Below are 19,064 nucleotides of genomic sequence, written 5' to 3'. Positions count from 1 at the left end.
CATGCCACATTGGATGATTCTGTTTGTTACATCCAGTACATATATCTACTTGATTAATTTAAACAGGAACAGTAACCTAAAAAACTATTGTACCTATGAAACACTGATATCCCACATAACTTAGTAAAATAAGAGAAAAAATCATAGTGTCCAACTTTTCCTTTACTTGTGAATCAGTAACTGTAAACAGAATGAAATGTAAGTTTCTGACATTACTGTAAATATCATACATTCGTAATATCACATTCATGCTGTTAAAGTTTCCGAGACTCTGTCATCAGTTTACAGTCAGTGTTAACAACAACAGAGATGCAGTTTCACTGTATTACCTGTAAAATTACATCGTTTTACAGACACTGATAACATAAAAAGACCGACACACAAGATTGGGAGAAGAGTAAAGAGCTCTAAGGACGAGTTATCTGGAAAGGTAGCAGCCAAATTTAATCAGAATAATGGTTAATAAAAAGTAAAGAGGAACAATTAATGTTCACTAAGAGTTTCTGTCAAAACAATGTTTCACATATTATCTTAAAAATGCATTCCACATGAAAGATCCACAGATCCACTATTCTTTGATTAGAAAAAATGAAACTAAAGATTTTTTGAATTAGTACACATGCGTCAAATGATAAATACGCATTAAAGATTATTTTCCTTAATATACATTGCAGTTCGAATGATGACTTCATTCTGCTACATTCCATGCAGCTTACCTCCCCATAGCAATCTATATATTGGTTTTCAGCTTCCGACAGTGCCAAATGAAGTGCTTTTATTGTGTCATTTTTCATATTAATCTGAAAAGTACGGTATTTAACAAATCAGGGAGAACTACATGCCTGCATGAGAATAAAATAACAAGAGTAAATCACCCGAATCTCTTTTTTCAATATAATACAACACACAGCAGTGGCAGCTCATAGTTATACATTCTGGGTGCTCACAAATTTTTAAATTCAGATAAATATCAGAGTGCAAAATCAGTAACATCTGCTGTATAACAGTTATGCTTATCAACATATTTTTACAACTTCAGCTGTTGTCAATAATATAATACTACTACTACTAATAATAATAATAATAATAATAACAATAAAGTAATAATAATAACAAAAATAATGAAATAATATGCATAACTTGTCCGAAAAAATGATGAATTGTTATTGTAGAATTTTGTTGTTTTGTACATAGTTAATTACAGTTTATGACAAGAACATAATACTGTTTAAGCTTTTGCTACTCTCCATTTCACATTTTTGTGGAAGTGGGAGTTTTTGTGTTTTTAGTTTCTTGGTAAAATGTACAAGATCCCAAATTCATGCATTAGTTATCAAATTAATTTCTGGGCTGAAAAGCTGGCATTCTGATATTGCAACCAGACAACAATTTATGCTTATTATACACTTCTTTGTTAAATGTTCACTTGAAGTCACACTTATTTGATTTTGTCACTTTCTCAGACAATGGATCTGGTCTGGGAGGCACTACTTCTTTTGAGGCTAACTTTCCCTGGTAAGTTTCTTTTTTGTTTGGCGTTACTTTCTGAGTGTGCATACTTAGCATTATACCCCAATCTTAAGAGCATTTGGTATAGATTAACTAATTAAATATGTTCATTAGTGTGCTCTTCAAGCTTGTCATTAAAGGTTTTTCTTCCAGTAATCACAAAAAATTCATTTTGGTTACAGTTGGCTGTTTAGGCCTAATTTTTTAACGTGCATATTTAGCGTTATACCACAAATTTAAGTGCATTTGCTAATAGTTTACTTACATATTAGTTTCCAAAACATATTTAGTGTCCTTTTACATCTGTATTTAATATATTATCATTATCACTTAGTAAATCTCATAACTAATTTCCAAACTACCATGGATACTAAACGTGTGAGCTGCAGTAGGAAAGTTAGTTCAGGGGTTTTGTGCAGCTGTTGTGACAGGTGGTTTCATTGGGGAAATTGTAGTGGCGTGGGAATTGGGGAAGCAAACAAGACTCTTCCATTCTTTTGCAGCGTTTGCTCAAGAGATAGGATTATAGCTGAACAGGAGGAGAAAACTAGAGTCCTTCAGGCTGACTTGGGCAGAGCGAAGGAGGAACTGAAGAGGTTAAGGGAGGAGGAGGGTAAACAGCAGCGGGAAGTGGTAGCTGGGAACAGGGACCACAGAAAGTGTCTGACAGTTTCCCAATTGGCACAACCAATAGATTTGCCTTGCTATCACAGTTAAGTAAGGAAGAGGCTCCAGTAGAAGTAGATGTAGTTAAGATGCAACAGAATCTCACTAGGAAACCAACTGTTTCAAAAAAAGTAGAAAGTAAGAGGAAACTTCTGTTGATAGGTAGCAGCCATGGAAGAGTTGTGGGCCAGATTTTTCAGGAAAAATTAGGTGACAGGAACTAGGTCACAAACTTTTTCAAGCCAAGTGCATGTCTTAGCCAGGTGGTAGAGGATATAGGTTCCTTGCGCAAGGGTTTCTCATAGCAGGATCATGTGATGACAGTGGGTGGAGTGAGAAACAGTATTGATAGGGATCAGGGCTACAGTAGTGAGTGTGACCTGGTGAAAATAGCCTCTGCAATGACCCACACTAATGTTGGGCTGGTGCCTGCTTTCATGCAGCATGATCAGCCCCAGTTGAACCGCTCTGTCAGGAGTGTAAATATGGAGTTGGATCAGTTGCATAGGGTGGCCACTCTGTCAGACATTGGATTGGTTCCTGTCGAGGCTATTGATAGGGGGGATTTCACAAGGCATGGCCTACACCTCAATAGGAAAGGGAAGGGTAAACTGGCAGGGTTGTTAGTGAAATCCGTAAGGGGGACACTAGTACTCATGGATGTACCTCTTTTTTAGACTAATATCAGTGTCCAATGAGAAGTTCGGGCAGGCAGGTGCTACAGAGGGACAAAACTCACAAGATTCTCACAACAGTAAAGTAAATAATAATGTTACCATATTTAACCAAAATATTGGTGGAGTAAAGAAAAAAAGTAGATTCTCACAAAAGTAAAGTAAAAAATAATGTTACCATTTTTCACCAAAATATTCTGGGATTGAAGAATAAAGTAGATGAGCTCCTGGTTTGTTTAGATGACATTGAATCTGATAATATAATAGATATACCATGCCTGTCTGAGCATCATATTGTGTCTGATATGGAAAAGGTAAATATCAGTAGTTATAAACTAGCTGCACATATGAGTAGAGAGAATAAGGTGAGAGGAGGAGTTGCCATATATGTCAAAAGTTATCACTGTGTAAAAAGCTTAGATACAAAAAAGTTTTGTTTTAGAGCAACATATAGAAGCATGCGCCTGTCAACTTAAACTGAGGGAGGGCTCTTTTATAATTGTAATAGTATATAGGTCCCCTTCAGGAAACTTTCATTTATTCCTGTAAAACTTGGAGGCCTTGTTGTGCTATCTGTCAGATAGGGGAAAGCAAATTATTATTTGTGGAAACTTCAATGCTGATTCACTGAAAGAGTATAATAGGAAGTATGACATGGAAGTCTTGCTCAGTTCTTTCAGTTTGACATCTGTCATTAATTTTCCTACTCGGATAGTAAAGGACAGCAGCACATTGATAGATAACACTTTTATAGACCAAGATAAGTTTAAAAACATAAATTCTTGTCCTGTTGAGAATGGCCTTTCTGATCATCGTGTTCAGCTAGTTGCAGTATATGTCATAGCTCCATTCAGTAATTCAAAACTACCCTCCAAAGTTGTGCGTTCAATTAATGACTCAACAATTAGAAATTTCAGGGAAAATCTTCAGCAGTTAGACTGGGATGAGGAGTACAAGGAACCCAATGCTAATTTAAAATATAACTTATTTCATGATACACTTGTAAGAGAATTTGAAAACTGTTTCCCCAAGAAAGAAGTTAAATCTAATTAAAAGAATCCATGCAAGAAACCTTGGCTTACTAAAGGAATAAAAATATCTTGTAACCACAAAAGGGAACTGTATCTAACAACAAGAAAGAGTAATGACCCAGAAACACCCAAATATTATAAAAACTACTGTGCTACATTACGAAATGTTATTAAAAAGTCCAGAAGCATGTGCATCATGCCTGATAACAAAACCAAAACAATTTGGAATATTATTACAAGGGAGACAGGGCAACCACAAGTACAGGATGACGGCATTACCATAAAAGTGAATGGAAACTTGACAAACAACGATCCAAAAGTTGAAAACATTTTGAATAATCATTTTTTAAATGTTGTAGAGAAAATAGGATCTAAATGTTCATTAGAAGAAGCAAGGCAGTTAATGGAAGAGGCCTTACCCACACAATTTGATACAATTGAAATTCCACCCATCTCTCCTTCTGAAATTACGAAGATAATAAGCTCTCTCAAGAATAAAAGCTCACATGAATTGATGGCATTTCCAGCTGGATAATAAAAGTTTGTTCTCAAGAGATAAGTGGTATTCTTAGCTAAATATGTAATAGCTCTCTGAAGCAGGGTATTTTCCCAGATAGACTGAAGTATGCCATTGTTAAACCACTGCATAAAAAAGGGGATAAGTCTGATGTCAACAACTACCACCCAATCTCTCTTCTGACTGCCTTATCCAAAATTATTGAAAAAGTAACGTATTGTAGAGTAGCTTCACACCTGTGTAAAAATGAAGTTTTAACAAAATGTCAGTTTGGTTTCCAGAAAGGTTTTTCAACGGAAAATGCTATATATACTTTCACTAATGAAATATTAAATGCTCATACCTAACTGGAAAGGTGCAGAAAGTTGAAATAAGCAGTTCACATAATATGCAAAAAACTGGTGACTTCTCAAACTGGGGACAAATAAAGAATGAGGTGCCGCAAGGTTTGGTCTTGGGTCCTCTGCTGTTCTTAATAAATATTAATGACTTGCCATTCTATATTCACAAAGATGCAAAGCTGGTACTTTTTGCTGACAATGCAAGTATAGCTATCACACCCAACAGACAAGAAATAACTGGTGAAATTGTAAACGCTGTTTTTCAGAAAATCATTAAGTTGTTCTCTGCAAAATGGGCTCTCATTAAACTTTGGGAAAACACAGTATATACAGTTCCACACAGTAAATGGAATGACACCATTAATAAATATAGACTTTTATCAGAAATCAGTAGCTTAGGTAGAATATTCAAAATTTCTAGGTGTATGCACTGATGAGTGGTTGAACTGGAAAAAACACACTGAAGATCTGCTGAAATGTTTGAGTTCAGCTACTTATGCAATTAGGGTCATTGCAAATTTTGGTGCTATACATCTCAGTAAATTAGCTTACTATGCCTATTTTAATTCTCTGCTTTCATATGGCATCATATTCTGGGGTAACTCATCATTGAGTAAAAGAGTGTTCATTGCACAAAAGCATGTAATCAGGATAATTGCTGGAGCTCATCCAAGATCATCCTGCAGACACTTATTTACAGAGCGAGAGATCTTCACTGTAGCCTCACAATATATATATTCACTTATAAAATTTGTTATTAACAATCCAAATGAATTCAGAAGTAATAGCAGTGTGCATGGCTACAACACTAGGAGAAAGGATGATTTTCACTACTCAAGGTTAAATCTAACTTTGGCTCAGAAGGGGGCAAATTATGCTGCCACCAAAGTCTTTGGTCACTTACCTAATAGCATCAAAAGTCTGACAGATAGCCATATAGCATTTAAAAGGAAATTAAAAGAATTTCTTAATGGCAACTCCTTCTACACCTTAGATGAATTTTTGGATATAGTAAGTGGGTAATTTCCCCAACCCCACAAAAAAAATTAAGTGTCATGTAATATTCTGTGTAATGTAATATCTTGTATAGACACCTTTTATTAACCTGACACATTCCACATCATTACGATGTGTCGTATTCATGATCTATGACTTTAGTACACAGCTATGAAACTAGAAACCAATACAATCTGCATTTAGAGAGGAAAAATAAAGTTAAAACTCAGCAGAGCTTGTTATACAATGCCGTTAAATTATATAATAAATTACCCCAAAAAATAAAAGATATTGACACAATTGGACAGTTCAAAACAAAACTAAAATTTTTTTTATTAAATAGAACTTATTACATAGTAACGGACTATCTAAATTAAAACATGTAGTGTAATTAAAGTAGCCTGCATTGTAATACATGAGGAAATAATTATAATATGAAATCCAGAATTGTACAGTACTATAAGAAAATTACATATTATATAAGGATATAAAACTAATTTAAGATACCTCAAAAATGTGTGTAAATACTAATTTTATGTGTATAATTGTAGGTATATTGTATTGTATATGATTTTGCTGATGAAATCCACACAATGTAAATTGTTACATGGATTAATAAAAAAATCAATCAATCAATCAATCTAATCTAATAACATATACTGATGTGTAGTCTAATGTTTATATAGAGTGAGTGAAATGCCATATTTGTGGTGTGTGCTAATGGGATTTATGCCAAGCAAACATGGATAAAAGTCTGTTGCAATGTGCTACCACTTGGTGGCACTGACGTAAACATTGCTTATCAAATCTGTATGTATTTGACCTGTAAGGCAATTATGTTAGGCAGTTGTGCATGTGCAGAAGCTCCTTAAAATGTGCACAAGTGAAGGTGTGCTCACCATCCTGATGCTAAGTTTCACCGAGTCTAGAGGAGCAATTTTCACAGTGCGGTAGATTTAGTGTCATGTATTTCAGATTACCGCATCTACGCTACATTTAACAGCATTTTAAAAAAAGTAATCAATGAATCCACAAGGTGTCAAAAGTTTGGGTGTTCATGTGCTCTTCAGCTCTTACACAAGTCACCACTGATACAGAGTAAATGTTAACTGACACTGACAGGCATCTTCTAGTTAAGGTGGCAAACTGTGAGAAAAGATAATTTAAACCATAAAAGATCTTCATTCTCCTTGATAATGAAGAGAATCACATTAAAAAAAAAAAAAAAAAAAACACTGAACACTTTCACAGACACCACAACATACTCATTGCATTAAGGTTCTTTGTTAAATTTAGCCAATGTTACACTAAAACTTGTATTTCAATGGCACCCAGGTTTAAGGTTATTATGTTACTTTTAATCCCAGTGTCATGAAAGCAAAGACAGATTACAGTGGCATGGACATGAGTAAGGAGTGTGCATATTGTGTGTATATTGGGAAGTAACATCTTCACAATTTACAGCTCTCATGAGAATACTTGAACACATTGCAAATCAAATCTTTCAGCTAAGAGATGGCTACACTTAAGGTACATAGAAGAGACATCCATACATCTGTGTGATCTCCCCCCTCCCCTTGTTTCCAACAGTTGCATAAACGGAAGACTGTGATGCAGTGAAATACATTTTCCTGTTTTTGCTTAAATGACAATGAAAATATTTAGAACACTAGCAGTATATTAGGTTCTGTGGTACCCAACGGACATCTAATTTGTACAGAACACAGTCAATTTGTGGGGTATTTTAGGATTCTGACAAAAATTTTGCTAGAGATTCTTTTCATTGTGTATTTAAAGATACCCTCCCAAGATCATTTCCCTGTAGTCTTTGTGACAGGCACAACCACAGCCATCATCAGACACCAAAGTTCCAGTGCTCTGCTGACCAAACCAACTACATATGCCACTCGTCTAACCAATGAGAGTCGTGAGAAAGGACTCATGTGGTCATTTCTGGCTGCTCCATGGAGTGCAGAGCCCAGTCTGGTCTCTCTCATGTGTTCCAGGATTTCTGCAGAAAGAATGGCTTATGTCATCTGTTTCTGGCTGTGTTCTTCTTGACCATCCCCTAGCTGATCCAAATACGAACCACCTTTTCTCTCTCCGTGTGTTCCGTTATCCTACTATCACCTAGATTAGTGGATGCTCTCCGAGTCTGGCCCAGATGAGCCCTCATGTATCCTGAGTACCTAGAATATAACCAAAGTTCAGTTTACTTCAAAAGTTTAAAAATTGTTTTCAGACAACCATCCTCATCCATCTTGATCACACTCCACTTCTACACCTGTACAAATTTGTGTCATGTGTTGAGACACCCCACCTCTTGGTTTGAAGAGAGGTACTACAATATGGTTCATGTGTGTAATGATGTGTGATGAGTCACCACACTGCAGCTGCTAACCTGCCACCGATGCTACAGTGCACCAGTCATGCCGCACTCAGAGTGCTTCACATTTGCACATTCCTGCAGCTGTGCTAAGTCCAGCCCATAACATTGTCGTGGCCAGTCAATTCCACCTGGAGTCACCCTGTCATCATGTGCCATGTCAAGCCAGGTGCCACGGCCAACAACGTCCATACACGAGATGTGTGGGCCACGCTGCTACCGTGGCCTTGCCAACATCACCCTGTAAAGGGTCTAGCACACAAGTCTCCTGCTTAATGCTGCTGCAGCTTGCACTGCTGATCAAGTTGTCCATGTCATTGGCCACTCTGTTTGCTGTTGCATAGCTACAGGGTCATCAAACATCCAGCATTGAGCTGACCCTACCAGGGCAGTACCATTTCACTGAATCTGCAGCCACTGCCCATCTGTTGACACAGCCTGCCACTGTGTGCCCACCTGTGGTTGCCCTGTCTGAAAGTACTGGATCCAACAACACAGCATCTTTACCCCACCAGTGTTGCTCCCATCCACCATAGAGTCCACACTGCCCATGTGGAGACACCACATGTCTGGAGAGCCAGCCGTATACATGCCATTTCTGCCACTGCCATTTGGGGTTCACATCACGCTGCATCTTATCACATCTACCCACAAGACTAAGTACTGCAACTGCTTTGCATGTCCACCATCAAGCAATCTGTGGGAGATGTCAACAGCACAGGGTGCCATCCTTTTGTTTCAGACACAAAATTCTGAAGTGAAAAGTACTCACTTGAAGTGTTCTTCCAGTCATACAATCTATCACCATCCAATTCTGTTACTTGGAACAATAGATAGTAACATGCACCATGAGTAAATATGTTTTGCCAAATTACTTTCTAAGTTAATATCATGGTTTTGAATGAAGAGTATTCAAGGGAATCTTCTATCACTGCTCTTAACTGTAATTTTTTAGAAATGGTACAGGTATAGACTGAAATATAAATACAGAAAGGTTAAGGTAAATGGTAATTTAATTTAGTTCTCAATTTGAGCACTTACCTCAAAAAGAGAACATAACTTTATTTTATAACAGAAAAGGCTGCACTGATTATTCTATGACGTTGTCACTAGGAAGAGGTTTATTTCTGACCTGTTAAGAATTGTAATGAGAGTTTACTGCCCTAGCCATACTATTTCTCTAACAATTTGGTTCAAGGTCACCAAGGTTATGAGAATAAGGAACAGGAGGAAACGTTCTCCCTGCAGGCTACAGTATCTGTAAATGTAAATTTTCCAAATGATGGGTGCTTGATAGACATTTAATTTGTTGTCCAGGACCTCATAGTTCACAAGTTGTTGCTTAGTAACCACAAAGAGTCCAAGCCAGCCGTGACATTTTACCAGTTTCGTTTTCATACCATGATCTATTCTATATTCTTTCATCTTTTCTACTGATGCCTCAGCAGATTTGTTACTGCCATTTCATACCCCACAAAACTCAAGGTCAAAATTATCTATTATACTTGTATTTAATGCAGTACATTCTATAACATTCCGATTATCATAAATTTGAAACACTTCCTTTCTGTTTAATAGCTTCACATTTCATTTGATTCTTTTCTTTTGTTTTGTTTGTACCTGCAACATCTTTTGCTGTTTGGAAGAATACCTTTATCAAATAACTGCCACTTTTTCTAAGTCTTTTTAACCTTCCCTTTCAGACATGCCGAATTTGTTGCATAATTTAATCCACTGTACCTTAGTGTTCTCATATAAATTTTCATAATCTACATTAACTTTTATTTCCTGACTGATGAGTCTCTGTCCTTCTAACTTTTTTTATTTACGCACTAAGGCAAAAAGAAAAATATGCACCATGAGGGAATTATGTGCATGAGACGGAGATCGGTAGATGTGATTTACATGTGCAGACAAATAATTGATTACAGTTTCAGAAAAAATTGATGATTCATTCATGAGGAAGAGTTTCACAAACTGAGCAAGTCAGTAACACATTGGTCAACCTCTGGCCCTTATGCAAGCAGTTACTTGGCTTGTCATTGACTAATAGTCATTCGATGATCTCCTGAGGGATATCACACCAAATTCTGTCCAATTGGCATGTTAGATTGTCAAAATCCTGAGCTGGTTGGAGGGCCCTGTTTATAATTCTCCAAATATTCTCAATTGGGAAGAGATTGGCGACCTTGTTGGGCAATGGAGTGTTTGGCAACCACAAAGACAAGTAGTAAAAACTCTCAATATGTGTGGGTGGTCAGGATAGCTTGCCATGATGGTCAACAAAAGGGGGGCGTAGAATCTTTTTGATACACCATTGTGCTGTAAGGATGCCACAGATGACAACCAGTGTCCTGCTACAAAATCAAATTGCATCCCAGACCATCATCCCAGTTGCTGGGCCATGTGGTGGGCAACAGTCAGGTTGGTAGCCAACTGCTCTGCGGGGCATCTCCAGACACAGCTTTGCTGGTCGTTGAGGCTCAGTACAAAGAGGGACTCATAACTGAAGACAATTCTACTTCAGGTAGTGAGATTCTAGACTGAAGACATGTCTGGAGAAGCCCTGAGTAGTAGTGGGATACCAACCAGACTGTCACCCACCACAGACCTGACAGGAGTGATGGCCTGGAATGCCATTTCTTGTCATAGCCATACCCTTTTGGCTGTCATACTTTGCTGTCATCCATTGTATGATGACAATTTTCTACGCTGTTTTGTTGACCTTCATGGTATGCCATGCAATTATTGTCTTACGTTTCTGCAAGATAAGGCCAGGTTGAACACAGCAAGAATTTCTACTGCTTGTCTTTATAGTTGTAACACCCTACGTTGACCAGCTAGGTCACTGTATTTCTTCCCAACTGCCAACATTTGGAGCATTATGGACAGTGCCCTCCAACCAGTTCAGAATTTTGATGATCTAACATGCTAAATGAACAGCATATGGCATGATACTCCTCAGAAGGACGACCAACAACTCTGTCAATGAATCCCAAGCTGAATAACTACTTGCATAAGGGCCAGAGGCTGACCAGGGTGTTATTGACTTGCTCAAATTTTGAAGCTCTTTCTTTTGAATAAATCATCCATTTTTTTCTGAAACTGTAGTCGTTTGTTTATCTGTATATGTACATCACATTTACCAATTTCCATTCCTTGTGGATACTTTCTTCATGGTGCACCTTCTTTGGTCTTAGACTGTACTTAGAGTTTACAGTCCCTTGAAATCCCAAACTAGTTTTTTTAATGTTGTTGAGTAAAATATAATCAATCTCATTTTTAGTTTCTTGCTATGACCATTTTGAAGTTTCTCACTGAATAACTGCTCTTAAGCTTTTTCGTACTTTCGCATTAAAATCCACCATCACCATCTTTTAATGGGGTTCGCTACTATTTACAACTGTAACACTTACAATGGAAACTACCAATCACCCCCCCTCCCCCCCCCCCCCTCAAATTTGGTGGTATGGTGGTAATAGGCCACAGTGGACAGTTTGTCAAAAACTGAACACAGATCAAGCATGAAAACAGGAAGAAGGTGTACTGTACTGTGAAAAAAAGGCAAAATAGAAAGAGTGAATGGTCCAAGGAGAAGAAATCAATATAGAGTAATGTGTAAAAGCAATGGCATCATGGTTAAGTGGTTATGGTGTTGGACTAGTAACTGGCTGAGCCATGTTCAAACTTCCCTTATGTCAAATTTTTTTGGTGTTCGCTTTATTCAAATTTGTATCTGTGTTGTGGTGTAACATCCATTTGCAACAGCGAGGTGTAAGGCAGGTACCTATAATGACCCTATTAGCAACCAAAAGGAAATGGCTTTTGAATGGGAACCACAAATGTTGATGACAACACGACAAGTCAGCTGAATCCTCCACCGAAAAAATGTCCACTATGTCATACACAGTATTAGTGACAGTACGTGTGTGATATGATAGGAATCCCTTATCGATGCACCTAATTTGTATGACTTGTAAGTGAGTGTGATATACCTCCTTGCCCGATATAGGTGTTCATATACATGTGAATGTGACCACTCCCAAGGAAATGATGAAATCATAGTAGTTTGTCACATAAGCTGCAACAAATGAACGCAACAGATTCACAATCACACAGTTTATCTGTGCTCTGTCAAAACATATGTTTTTCATGTTTTTGAAGTTGCGTTCCATTTTGGGAGTCTTGACTCTTGCATTCCTTTGTTCAATGGATAGTATGACAACTGCCAAGACTACAGAAAGAGAACAAACATTTCAATGACCAGACTGACAGATCGCAATGTTGCGGGAGAGGAGGGGGGGGGGGGGGAGGAAGGCAGAAAATGCGTGAGTGAGTTTTGAACACAGGTCATCTGTGTCACCTGTCACACAGCTGGCCCAGAAGTAGCAGACTTTGACTAACCATGGCTTTGCAATGAATGACAATGAATAGACAATGCCATAACCACTTACCCAAGACACTTGTAGTTGCAGGCTGCTCTTTATTGCACTTCTTGTTGTTGTACTGTTCACTGTTTCTATTTTGTTTTTTTTGTTTTTTTGTTTTTTTTTTTTTTTCATACTTCAGTACACCTTGTTCCTGTTTTCATGCTTGCTCTGTGTTCAGTTTTTGACGGGCTATCCACTGGGTCTTCTTACCACTAAATCTGGCGGGGGTGAGAAGCTGTGTTTCCCTTGTTAGTGTAAGCCATTACCTTATAACCTTATGAAAATATTTAACATGTCTTCCTATTCTGTCTGAAATTCTTTCACTGTCTTCAGCACAGTTTTCAATTTTCTTGTTTACAATAACGTCTACACCTGAATTTCTGCTCTTTTGTGTTCCTCTGTAGTTGACACTTCATTAAACCCTAATTTTGCCTTCTGCAAAACAATCATCATGTTTTTAATACTTGTTTGGTATGCATTTTTTGCTGCACTCCTGATACTCCTATTGCATCTCATCTGATCTTATTTAATTCCTGTTCTACCTCTACTACTGCATCTTTGGATCATAGACTTGCATACTTTATTGTCCCTAAAAAATACATAGTAGAAACAGTAGTTCTTTTATGAATTAAAACTTCCGGGCTGAATTGCCGTGGTCCATATATAAAAGTTCTTCTCCTTCCTGACGTTTCGTTGCCTACTGCAGGCAACATCTTCTGAGGTGAGTCAGCGACCGGCTCCTAGGCGGGTATTAACACTCCTTTTAGTTGTTCCAATATAAACCATGTCACAGCTACACGGAATTTTATACACACCCAACGGAACACAAAAGGAACTGCAGATTGGGACAGATTGACAAATCAGCTGTAGCGGAACACGTTTTCAAAGACGGTGATCACGAAATAAAATTTAGTGAGACAAACATGATAGCTAGGACCTCACATTATTACACTCGCATGTATAGAGAAGCAATAGAGATCTACAAGCATGGAAATAATTTTAATAGAAAATAAGAAGGATTAAAACTAGACAAGATATGGCGGTCTACTTTGTACCAACGAAGTGACAATCGATTACCTGTAATAGAGAGAGATGGCACTAGCCAGAGATAGTTTTAAAGTTGAAAGCATGTGACGAGTGGTGGCGCCATCTAAGCGCTCTATATAAGCGGGACCACCAGCACCTAGGAGCCAGTCGCTGACTCACCTCAGAAGATGTTGCCCGCAGTAGGCAACGAAACGTCAGGAAGGAGAAGTTTTATATATGGACCATAGCAATTCAGCCCAGAAGTTTTAATTAATGAAGACGCCGGCCATGAAAACTTACATGTTATGAGTAGTTTTTTTTAACCAACACTTTATATTAGCATGTACATGCACACATAACTGGTATGCATTATTGCTTTAACACAACCCTCAACACCCTACACACACCATTCTTTCTTCCAGACCAAAATAACATCATTTCAGCAACAGAATTGTCCCTGACTACTCTACCCATAATATACTAAACTGCCAAGAACCAAAAATTATGCAAGACACATGAAAATAGCTGAAACTTTGCAGAACTATGATCACAACAGTTTCAGCCTACAGCCGAGTGTATCTGAATCCCAGGTCTTGGGATTATCACCACCAATTTACATGGTGACCATCTGGCAGTAAATCCCTCAAGTCTCTTGCCAAAATTGTCATTTGGCAGTCAGTTAATTTTTGTGTCACCTGTCATACAGCTGGCCCAGAAGTAGCAGACTTTGACTCATGATGGTGTTGCAATGACAGTGAGTAGCCAATTCGTATTTGCTCCCTTACAGTGATTCATCACTTTACACATACTAACAACTGTATGTCACAGATGTCAGAATTGGATATTGAGAATTACCCTTCCCATAACTTTCACCAAGATGTAATTATTGGTTGTCCCCAATATTCGGATCGCTTTTTGACGTCTCCTCTATTTCCATCATCTTCTCCGGCTCGTGACTTGAGCATGTAAACTTGTATGATGGTGGTTACTATTTGCTTTGATTCAAGTCTTAGAAGAACAATTTGATCACCATATTGCTCATAGTATCTCATTCCATTACTAACAACTGCACTCCATGAACATCTTGCAGGTCATGGAGATACCAATACCTGTTACATGTGATCTTTCAGCATTTCTTGACTAAATGGACGTTTTAAATATTTTTGAGTTTGCACCCAACTAGTCATTTTTTATTTACACAATATTTCAATGACTTTCCTAATTTTCTTCCTCAGATGCAAAGTGAAAATTTTGTATTCTAGCCACAAACAAGACATGTTAGAGCAAACATACCTTCCTCAGTTCAAACTTGCAAGCATGTTTTGTAGGGAAACTTGCAAGCATGTTTTGTAGGAAAATATTGAGTCATTAAGGTACTTGTATATATGTTAAAGAAAATATTGTATTCAATGGTGTAACTAAATACCATAAACTGTCCTGTGAAAAAGATATAGAACTCTCTATTGCTGAACTACCAAGGCAAAATACAGTTATTAGTTGTGTATACATGTCACCAGATGGAGACAAAAAAGTGTTTTACAATCACATGAAAGAACTCTTGGAAGAAATTCACTCGCCCAAGAAAAATATAATTATATGTGGTGACTTTAATATTGATTTCTTGAAATCCAATAAATTCAGAGATGACATTATAAATTTACTACAACCATTCAACATCAGTCCAATGGTAACTGAACCAACTCGAGAAACACCTACCTCTGTATCTATTATTGATCAGATCTTGATAAATACATGCAAACATGCCTACAACATACTATGCTCAAATTCTTGCAATTAATGTTTCAGGACACCAAATTCTGAGTTGAATACAACACACTGTAAGGAATTTCTGTATAAAAAATGTGCACACATATGAAAGTAGACAGAAGATGTACTTACACAGGAACACAGTAAATACAAACTTATGCAAAAGAGGAGTGTATCAGTCTGGAGCTATGTTATATAACCATATGCCTTCTTACCTAAAATGCATACCGACATTAAATGCATTTAAAATAAAGTTAAAACAGTTCTTGCTTGACCACTGCTTCTATTCTTTGCCTGAGTTTATGGAACATCATAATAAGTAAACCTCATTTACCAAATTTCACTAATTGCCAATTCATAATATAGTTTACATTGTGCTTGTCATGTCATCTCACATAATAACTGCTATTATCACATGTTGAAGCAATGTAGTACACCAATCTACATTATTATGCATTTTTATTATGTCAACAATGTAGTCAAAATGACTACTGTATTGTAAACTAACTAGGTTTACCACTTTCCGATATCACATGTACAAACAATGTACGAAACTGATTCTTGGACCAAATAAATAAACATAATAAGACAAACACTATGCGTTCCTACAGCATCTCAATCCATTCTAGTATAAAAATAATGATGGAAATCAAATAAGAGGAACTGTTGCCTTTACCTGATGATTTAGTTGAGAGCAGAGTGGATGTTTCCCTGGGACACTGTGTCTACAGTAAGTCCGTCCATACCAACCTCTGTATGCACACCAAGAGCCATCATCGGCCATTACAGAGAATGTAAACAGAATAAGAGGAACATCTACCTTTACCTCATGATTTAGTTGAGAGAAGAGTCAATGTTTCCCTGGGACACTGTGTCTACAGTATGTCCACCCACATCAACCTCTGTATGCATCAGCCATTACAGAGAAGTCCCATTCTTAAAACTCAAGTCCACAGAGTATGTGTGCTGTCAGATGAAAAAAAGCCCTGTAGAAGAACTAAGGCACCTTGGGCCCTACAACATAAATCAACACTGCCTTCTACTACGTTCTGTGAAATATAATGTAGGGCTTCAAATACTGGATGTAAACACATACTGTGCAAATTTGAAATACCATTTGTTGGACAGACATACTGTGCAAATTTGAAATACCATTTGTTGGACAGGCATACTATGCAAATTTTAAATACCATTTGTTGGTCAGACTATAAAAACTGTAAATTAAGATGTAAGGCGTGCAAGTGTTCCACATGGCTGAAGTAGCCACCTAAATCAGCTGTCACTGAACACTGGTGACAAATTTCTAGAACAGTGTAATAAAAGAGGGAATTATAATTAGAGTGGCACATAATTTAAATAACTAAATTCTCTGTTCATATGTTGGTAAAAAATGCAAATTTTGGGTCAGATGTAGGTATAGATCATCAGCCAAAAATGTAATGAATCCTTTCTTTGAAAATTATTTTGAGGAATTAATTCAGGAGCCTACATGAAGTGTAAATGGTTGTGATAACACATTAGATCTCTTAGCAACAAACAATACTGAGAAAATCAAAAGTGTCTTCACAGGTACAGGAAATACAGACTAAAAGACCGCTGTAGCAAGATTGAATACCGTAATGTTCAAAACCACAAAAATAAATGCAAAATATATCTATTTAAAAAAAAGCAAAAAAGTAAACAAAAAACAGGTAAAAATTCACTTTATGCCTTCCTTCAAGGTAGTACTAACTATGTAAGTGTTGACGAAAGGTGGCTCGAATTCAAAGACTACACTGTATTTTTTAATATGGGCCACATCTGGTTGACATATACTTAGTATTGCAGCAAATTCACATGAAACTGATAAATGACAAATAAGGTCACAGTGAAAACAAATGGTCTGAAGGACTAATACATGGAAACATTTGCTGTATTTACTCGAATACAAGACAATACTGAATATTAAAAAAATTCGCCCTCCCCCCTTTTTTAGGATGCTCCTAGAGCAAAATTTATATTGTAACATATTCTGACTAATCAAAATTACAAATTTTTATCGCTGCAAGGCATCTGCCTATTCTAAACTTATGCCGTTCATTCACTGACTACATTTTGATAAGACAAGGAGCAATAAAATAAACAAAAAGAAATGCTTTACAACAAACTTTTATCTTCATCGGCTTCTTTGTTTACTGTCATCTGTGGTATCACTATTTTTAATCATCATCATCATCATCAGAACAGGACCACTGTGAAACTCATATCTTCATTGTCACAAATATTTGGCTATTTCTTCCAAATGTCTTGCGATTTCTGAGGTAGTAGTTATGGTGGGGTATGAGAAACTGTTTTCTTCTGAACACATAGTGGATTTTGCATCTATACTGGCATGATGTTAACAATGTCCCTTGCTTCCAAACATACATTTGTCATCACACTCTGATTTACTGTGTAGATTCAGCAGCTGACACACCAACAATTGTTTCCATTGTACCCCACTGTTAGCATCAACAACACTGTTGCACGAAATATTTTAGTATGACACTGGCCCCAAATCCAGACTTTTAACATCCCCTGCAGAAATGTATTCTATGTTGGGTATTTGTTCAATTTTAAAGTCAATTTGATTCTGAGTAGAAATGGATTCAGGCAAACCTGTAGTTCAAACATGGCAGATGTTTAAAAGCCAAAGTAATTCCCCCGATTGGCAGCATGACGAAATCTGCTGCTCTCACCACTCCCCTCCTCGCACTCATCACAGGTCTCAGTGAAGTTGGTGTCACTGTTCCCCCTCCAATCCTTCTGTAGCACTATCCTTGAGCATAGTGAAACATGGATGGCAATATCTTCTTGGGTGCAGATCATATGCAACACTAGCAACTAATATATAAATTAAAGTTTGCAGTCATGATTCAGTCCAATTCTAAAACTTTCACTCATCCTGTGATTTAGTGATGTCTGTTGGTACTGTCTCCATAATGGGTCTTTCCACTGTAAATTATTCTTGCAATAACAATTGCAGTCAGTTTAATGTGATTTATTTTGTTTGTTAGACATCTGATTTCAGATTAGTTTTCTTTCCTGTTTTATCTTAATGTCGCCATGTTGTTCTAAAGCTAGTGATGTTTTTCCCCAGTATTCTAATATGTGAACAGTGACCAAATTTCTCATTTGCAACCCACTTGGTAAATCATTACAGTCTCTCATAACTGAATAAAATATTCACTTCAGTTCAGAATATGTAATGGTTTTTGAAGGACAAGATTTTCCCTTTCGAATGTTACCTTTACTTAAAAAGCAGCATAAATGTATGTATAATGTATCCATATACCCTGTATGTACGAGAACTTTTATTGCAAACCTTATCAAATACAACAAAAGTCTGCAAGTTGATAGAATTTAGTGCTCTTTCCTCCTGTGTTTCAGAAAATTGTCAATTTTCATACAGAACATTAGATTGTTACAATGGGTGGTTCACAGTTGGGGCTCAAAATAAATTTCTGTGAAACTTCAAAAGCCAAAGCTTCATTTTTAAATGTAAGACAACCCCTATATTAGTCTATTAAACATTGAAAACACAGTGAATATAAAATTACCCCATAATTTTTGATTGACAAATTTGAGAAAAAACCTCATCTTATAAGAAGGTAAATATGGTACATTGATTATTGCGTCAGCAATAAGCATACAGTGTTAACTCAGGGCTGTTGTGATTGATCACAGACACAACTCCACACAT

General features: G+C 37.0%; 1 protein-coding gene across 1 annotated transcript in view; it reads right to left on the bottom strand.

The window, feature by feature from the left end:
- LOC126260657 (centromere-associated protein E-like) overlaps positions 1–19,064 on the bottom strand; it is a 577,712-nt gene that overhangs the window by 157,850 nt on the left and 400,798 nt on the right. Inside the window, exon 14 of the mRNA XM_049957993.1 lies at positions 717–800. Coding sequence (XP_049813950.1) covers positions 717–800 — 84 coding nt within the window. The remainder of the gene's footprint in view (positions 1–716; positions 801–19,064) is intronic.

The sequence above is a fragment of the Schistocerca nitens genome, chromosome 5, assembly GCF_023898315.1.
Source record: "Schistocerca nitens isolate TAMUIC-IGC-003100 chromosome 5, iqSchNite1.1, whole genome shotgun sequence".
Lineage (NCBI taxonomy): Eukaryota > Metazoa > Arthropoda > Insecta > Orthoptera > Acrididae > Schistocerca > Schistocerca nitens.
The sequence above is the reverse complement of the archived record's forward strand: the minus strand, read 5'-3'. Positions and strand labels throughout refer to the sequence as shown.